Here is a 7,481-nt window from a genome sequence, read left to right as displayed (position 1 = left end):
TAGCTCATATTTACAGCTGAGTATCCAGTTTGCTTCCTGCCCACAGTAGTAATCCCCAAACCTCTTTTTGTGCTCTTTGTCCAAATTTGTATTTTTCAAAAACCATGGGGGGATTTCATATCCATTTGGCATCTATTTCCTTACACAAAATGACCCACAAGTCCATTACAAACAGCTCGTTTTCTATGTTGGGACCCTCTGATCCCCTAAGATTCATAGATGCCCTGGAGAAGGTTATACAAACATGTAGAGGGCCATTTGGGTGTCTGAAGTGTCCTATGAAGCACTGTTAACCTTTTTGAGGTCTTTACCAAAAAAGATATTGCCATAAACTCTGAATTTGGTCTTTGCCAGGAAGCCATTTTCAAATAGCAAAATCCTTTGTTGGTGTAATTACAAGACTTCAGAACATTTATATTTTCTCCAAATTTTGGAAATGGAATGAGTTGTTCTTTATGTCATCATCTTAGCTAGGAAAAGCCAGATGGCACCCTCAACACTGCCCAGAAGTCTTAGGTGGATTTTCAGGTTCACTGGCTACATCATTTCCCACATTACCTCAGGTAACAATTCAACTGAACTTCACATAATCCCAGTTCTAATTAGGCTTTCCTTTCTCTTGTGAAGCAATGTTTTTCTCTCCTTGACAACATGTGTGGAAGCCCTTTAGGCTGCTATTCATGCCCTCATCCAGGCCTTTTGAGTTTTCACTAATAACCACCTTGAGGCCCGATCTACTATTCACCTTCCACTTCAGCCCAAAACTAATACCATGTTTTAGATTTTTGTCATGGCAGCTATCCAGCTTCTGTATCAGCTTGATAGAAAAGCAGAGCTGCTCTCCACGATGCAGAGTAGGGAGCTTATGCAGTGGTGGAGCCCAAGGCTCTGCAGGCCTTCACCTGCATAGCTGGTACTGGGCATGCTCTTTGTGTGCCCCTCACCCCCACCCTGGCTTCACTGAGATTTAATGGACTCAACATTGTGTAGGCTTCATGTGTACAACAAGCCGGCTTCACAGACATACGAAAATGCCACAAGAAGGTTGGTTAACACATCTACCACCTCTCAGAGTTGTTATTTGTGTGCTGAGAACTTTTAAGATCTACTCTTAGACCTTTCAAATATTCAAGATAGTATTAACTATGATCATGGTGCACAAGGAGAGAAGCCAAAGGGTGTCCCAAGACCATGAGGTGACAGGATTGGACCCCACTCCCTTGGCTGAAAACACTGGAGCTCTTCAGTCAGAAATCTGAAAGGAAGGGCTTCCCTGGAGGCATAGGGGTTAAAGTCTCAGCACTTCCAGTGCTAAAGTTCACCACCCTGGCTTGAATTTGATCCCTGGCCAGGGAGCTAATTCTGGTCTGGAGGAGAAGGGAAGCAATCTGGGCTCTCTCTCATAAGAACTTTCTGAAAAGGTATGTGAGGGCGATCTGGCTGCGACAACTGTCACCCCATTGATCGCCAGAGTTGATTTGGCTGATCTGGCTAGCTAGGTGTGTGTCCCCTTCCTCCCTCGCTCCATGTGCAGCTCTCCCGAAGCTGTTTGCTTGGACTGAGAGAACGGCCTTCCCCAGTAGAGACTGACCGGTTTTTGGTCAAGGGTATACGGGTCAAGGGTTTACGAGTAGCTGCGTTCTCCTGCTAGAACCTCCAAACAAGCTCTCAAGAACTTTCTGAACAGTTTGGTGGCTGGGCAGTGCACTGGGTTGCACCACGGAGGGGAGGTGTCTTCCCTGGAAATACATAAGCCCCGAGATGGCACCTGCCTGCAACAGAGGTCATTCCCACGGCAGCTGGGAGCTTGGTTGGAGGTCAAGCTATGTTCTGGTGATAAGAATATATGCACCAGGAAGATGCAATGTTTTGCTGGTTGTGTTAATTATTAACATTCTGTAGGGTAAATGAAGTGGTCAGGCTTTTACCCCACAGGTCTGTGGCTATCACCTGTGGCCTTGATTGTACTGGGGCAGGAGGCATGCTGGTGGACACCTGTATGGTGTGGACATGCATCAGTGGGTATACTTGAGCCTGGGGGCTGAGGTGATAAAAGCAGTGTCACAGAGAACCGAGCAGCGGATAACGGCTACAAGCCGAGCAGCATTGGCTGTGAGAGGAAGAAACCGTGAGAGAAAGCCAGAGAAATCCCAGAGGGAAGAGCATGTACAGATTTGCAGGGCCCAAGCTGCCGTCTCCCTGCTGGTGTGTGTCCTCTACATACTGGTGGCCCAATGGGTTAGGATGCAGCACTGCAAGCTAGTGCAGATGCTTCAGTGCAATTTCGATCCCTGCCCTGGAGCTGACCCACATGGCGCGGCAGACCTCTCCTGACCCGCCCGCTGCTCCCCTCAGCAGTGTACTTCGTTGATCTGCCTGTTCTGCTCCCCACTCTGTCTCTGGTGATTCTTCTCACCGCCTCTGCACCTCTGGCCTGTCCCAGTTCTGTATGCATAAATAAATCTTAAAAAAAGGAAAAAAAAACCTTTGGGGATGATGCTAAGGGTTAAAGGCTTGCTTGTTAAGCTGCCTGAACTGGCGGTGAACCTGGGATGGTTGCAAAACACATTGCTGGGCAAAGAAAGAGTGGGTGCTGATTATTGAATATATAAAAGAATAAACAGTAAGGCCTGAATATTGCAGATAAGCCCCTGCATTGTATTTGGAAAAAACCCTGATGTTCTGGCAACAGTGAGCCCACATATTTATGTGTGAAGAAATGAAGAATCTGCCTGTGTTTTATATGCCAGCTTCACTAAGTTACACTCTCTGTTCTTGGACTTTGCATCCTCTTGGCTAATCACTGAAATCATTGCCAACTCTAAATGTCTACAAAATTAAATTCTGTGGTTGATATCTGGGGGCAGAGTTCCCAAGTGGAAAAGTTTTATGTCAGTTAACAGGTAGCATTATGTGAATACCAAGAAAATTACCTACATGACATTGTCATTCTTTAATCATTCAAGATAAATTTTATTACCTTCATAGTCTTAACAGAAAATAGCTGAATTACCTATTTTGACAGCAAGGGAAGAAAATAGTTTTTGCTTAAATGAGAATTAAAAAAATAAGCGTTACATACAGTATATCATTCATTTTCATAAGCTTTTGACCACCTTGGTGTTGAATATTGGTAATGTTAAGTGTGAAAAGACAAATGCTGCTCCTGCAACACGTCCTCCCACAAGAAAAGGACATTTCCCTCCAAACACTTGCCTCATAACATATACCATAGATAGTGCAATAAGGTTTTCCCTTATTGATTTCCTTTCACATCAAGATCATTTAAAGATCTGCTCCAACGGGAAACTTATCTACTTAGAAAAACCAAAGAGCCCAACCAATAAACCCAATTTGATTCAGAATTATGAAGATATATTAGAAGCAACATTTCTTTTCAATAATACATTCCCTTTTTCCTGGTGCCCTAAGACTGATTTTAACATTGACTTGCTGTACTTAGCAATGTAAAAATGTTCTGACTCCTAGCAAATCTTTTTTTCTGGGATGCAGGAAATAAATGTGCCCAATACTGAATTTTTGCCAATAGTTGAGATAACAAAGGACCATCAATTGCTAGTTGTCAGAGCCAGTATTAAACTTCATCCAAAAAGCGAGGATATTGGCTCTGTGTTCTCATTTACAGAAATAGAGCTTCAGCCACTGAAAAGCCAGGATATGTAGTATAAAAAGGGTGTCAAAGGCATGCCATTTTATATACTTAATGTTCCTGTAAAAATGAAAACTTCCAAATATTTTTCACATTTAAAATAAAATATTCCATATCAAACATTACATTTGGAGGAGGTCTCCCTTTTTAATTCAATGGTATGGGTTTCAAAATGTATTAAGTAACACAAATGTGTATATGTGTGCGCAAACACACACACACAGTGTATCTTCTGAGGAAAATGCTTTATATATACAAATGCTTTCAATTGAAACACTGAACTAAATCAGAATGGAAGAATGGAGGGGTGTGTGTGAGAGAAGTCTCTAATTTTTTTTACTGGCTCTAAGTTAGTAGGGCACAACATAATTTCTTTTAGGGTGTGTGAATGCTCCCAACATGTTCATAAACAGCAGAAAAGCATGACAAAAGTCTCCCCTTTACCCGTAGGTGACATGTTCAAAGACCCCAGAGGATGTCTGAAATTGTGTACAGTATTAAACCTCATATGTACTATTTTTTCCCTTATATGTCTGCCTACAATAAAGTTTCATTTATAAATTAGGCACGGTAAGAGATTAAGAATTTAAACTGATAATTAGTGAACAATGATCATTGATATGCTATAATGAAAATTATGCAAATGTGATCTCTCCTCAAAATATCTTATTGTACAAAATATTGTATTTTGGGACTTTGGTTGACCACAGGTAAGTGAAATGTGGAAAGTGAAACCGCAGGGGATGGGGAGAAGCCTACAGAATGCCCATTGAGCTGAGAATCTTCCACAGAAAGCATTTCAATGGAATGAGAGAATCACAATGTTTTTTTTGTTCCACTGTAAATATATTACTTTAAAGTACACTTGAAGTTTTAAATGTGCACAAATTCAAAGGCGTAAGAAACTTCAAAATCCGTAGGTATAGAGTTTAGGAAGCTGAAGGCTGTGAATCTCCCTCCTCCCTTAATCCACGCTGAATTTTGCACTCCTCACAGGTTAGAAGGCAGTGCCTAGAACAGAAGCAAAAATAGTAGTTTGCAGTTTGATGTTGGAGGCTCTAGTCTTAACAAAAATTAGAGACAATTTTTGTGCTAAAATTTGCAAGTATACATTTCTCAGGAATAACTGGAGCTGTTTCTAGATTTGAATTTCATCCAGAAAAGGACAATAATAATGTGTTCAATGTCATTTTCACATCATGCTGTCTCCCAAATATAATCCATTATGACAAGGGAGGGTCTTCAGGGAACATGTCCCCAGTACTAATGCTATAATACTATCCTAGAAACAGCTATTTACTGTGAGTGCCATGAATTATCACTTCTATTCCCTCCAGCACCCCATGTAAACACTTATCATTTTATATAAGTGAGAAAAATGAAAATTATTACGAAACCTATCCAAGCTCACCCAGCTTGCAAGTGGCAGAGCTGTTTTTAAACAATATGTACTCTATTGCTAGAAGTAATGCTGTCAATCCCCATTTTTAGATTCCCCAAGGAGAATGATGATCATGTATATATATTACCTGTAGACATTAAACAGTAAAGGCTCTGAGAAGTCCTGTGTCACATGATGGTAGCAGCCATATCTGCTCATTAACGTGTTCTTTTTTTTAAAATTTACTTATTTTTTTAATAATATAACAGGTTATTTTTACATCATTAACGTGTTCTTTAGAGACTTAAGCTATGCCTTAAACATAGCAAGTACTCACTATTTGGTGAGCAAATGAGATAGGTAGCTAAGTTAAACTATTATTGCAATTGAATAGCAGCAATTCATAATTAGATGGTGAAACAGATCTTTAAACGATGGAGCTTAAAACAAACTTTAATATTATAAATGACAAATGATATTTCATTTAATTCTTTACAGTTATATTCCTTCCCACCTCTCAGCAAATAGATGGCAAACCTGTTATGTCCAGGACCAAAACCAGCTCCCCGGAGCTGCTCTTCAAAGGAATGGAATTTGCTCTGACACACTCCTATGTACGATGCCTTTCCCAGCCCAAATCCTAAAATGCCAGCAACTGTTAGGAAGAAAAGGTTAGGAAAGATAGATAATTTAAGGGTTCAGAATCTCCTTCATGAATTATCTTCTAGATAATTTTTATTCACTTAAATTTAATTTCACAAACACCATGATAAATCAATGAGCAAGACCAGATTATTAAAGACCAAGATTGGGAGCATCGCACGTCCTGACATCCTCAGTTTTGAGTTGAGAGCAGAGGGCTGGATCGAAGCACAGGTCCTGTCCCAGAGCCGGACGGGGGCCAGAGGACAGCCAGCAGGCACACAGGGCCTGAGGCCACCAGCAAGGCTGGGCTGGGGTCTGGATGTACTCTAGGAGGGCCCCTGCGCTCTCTCTATGTATCGCAGGACAGTCCATCTTGCCTGCAGAGAGGGAGAGCGAGCAAGGCAGAGGAGCCTGCTGTCCAAGAAGCCTCTGACCCGCTCCTCCTTCGGGAAATAACGGTTTAGTCGAGAACCGGATGCTTCCTCTTTGTGCGTAAACGGTGTGTGTCTAAGGAGTGGACGGCGAGACCCTGTGTTTGTGGCAAATTTATGACTAGAAAGTCCCGAGTTAAGGCTGGCCAAAGGAAGAACATAAAATCCTCCGCGGGAGCTACCACTTGAGGCTAGGCTGTGGGCTCGCCGGCCCACCCCGTCAGGCTTCTATGAAAACCTGTAAGTCCCAACTGGGCAACTTTATTCCAGAAAATGCTGAATGACCTGAGTACTGCAAAGTGGCAAAGACTGGAGACTGACTTTTTAAAAGCATTAAAACAGGCAATCCGGTTGATTTGGACATTATTATCTATAGTTGCTGTAAATATCTTTTGAAAGAATGAACTTCATTTTACTTCTATGACTTACTTGCAACTTTAGGCAATGATCCAAATCTTGGATTAGCTGCTAAGTAACCTAAGGAATAATATATAAATATGTTATTACATTTTATACTTAGATTTATAAAGTAAAAATCCAATGTTTAAGATAGACACCTTCTTAAAGAGCTGTCTTTCAATATAATATTGAATTACAACAACTATAATTCTATTCTTGGTTGAATGTAACTGTCAAATAGCCATTTTTGGCAAATAGCAAGTAATAGCTTTAATGCATAGAGAAAGAAGCAAGATGGTTGCAAGATGGATTTAAGGCAAAGGTGGAGCTAACTACTGAGTTCAAAGCAATTAGTCATCACTTCATCCCTTTTCAGATAACTCAATACAGAGAGTTTTACAATATTGAATCACAGCTTTTACGTGAAAATATTATCATCTGTGGTGTGCAGATTCTCGCCCTTGGAAAGATGTCCCATCCGATCGCAGGGAATTGAATGTGTTTTGCTCCATGACAAAGAGGAATTAAGGGGGAAAAATGGAATGAAAACAGCTAGTCAGGCAACTTTATAGTAGGGAGATGATCCTGGATTATTTGGGCTGGCAGAGCTGCATTCCTTTCTGGAGGCTCTTGGGTTGCTTGCCTTTGCGGCTTCTAGAAGCCACCCATATTCCTTGACTCATAGCCCCTTCCTTCACCTTCAGGCCAGCAAGCTGAATTGAGTGGTTCTCATGCTCCATCTCTCTGCTTCCATTTTCTGCTCCACTCTCACACTGAAGGATAATTATGATCACATAGGGCACATCTGGATAATCCAGAATAATCTCATTTTTTAGGGTCAATTGATTAAAAACCTTCATTCCATCTGCAACTTTAATTCCCCTTTGCTAAGTAACAATATATTCAGTCATCCTAGGGATTAGGACATTAGGACATCTTGGGCGGGGTGGGGGGG

At 41.3% G+C, this 7,481-nt stretch overlaps 1 protein-coding gene across 1 annotated transcript in view; it reads right to left on the bottom strand.

Moving 5' to 3' along the window:
- Positions 1-4,556: 4,556 nt before the first annotated feature.
- OCIAD2 (OCIA domain containing 2) overlaps positions 4,557-7,481 on the bottom strand; it is a 10,667-nt gene continuing 7,742 nt past the window's right edge. The window contains exons 3-6 of the mRNA XM_012724024.1: positions 7,170-7,331; positions 6,557-6,604; positions 5,589-5,706; positions 4,557-4,681 (exon numbers count right to left, since the gene is read on the bottom strand). Coding sequence (XP_012579478.1) covers positions 4,600-4,681; positions 5,589-5,706; positions 6,557-6,604; positions 7,170-7,331 — 410 coding nt within the window. The 3' untranslated portion in view covers positions 4,557-4,599. The remainder of the gene's footprint in view (positions 4,682-5,588; positions 5,707-6,556; positions 6,605-7,169; positions 7,332-7,481) is intronic.

This window comes from Condylura cristata, unplaced genomic scaffold (genome assembly GCF_000260355.1).
Source record: "Condylura cristata isolate star-nosed mole 26May11 unplaced genomic scaffold, ConCri1.0 scaffold00012, whole genome shotgun sequence".
NCBI classification, from domain to species: domain Eukaryota; kingdom Metazoa; phylum Chordata; class Mammalia; order Eulipotyphla; family Talpidae; genus Condylura; species Condylura cristata.
The sequence above is the reverse complement of the archived record's forward strand: the minus strand, read 5'-3'. Positions and strand labels throughout refer to the sequence as shown.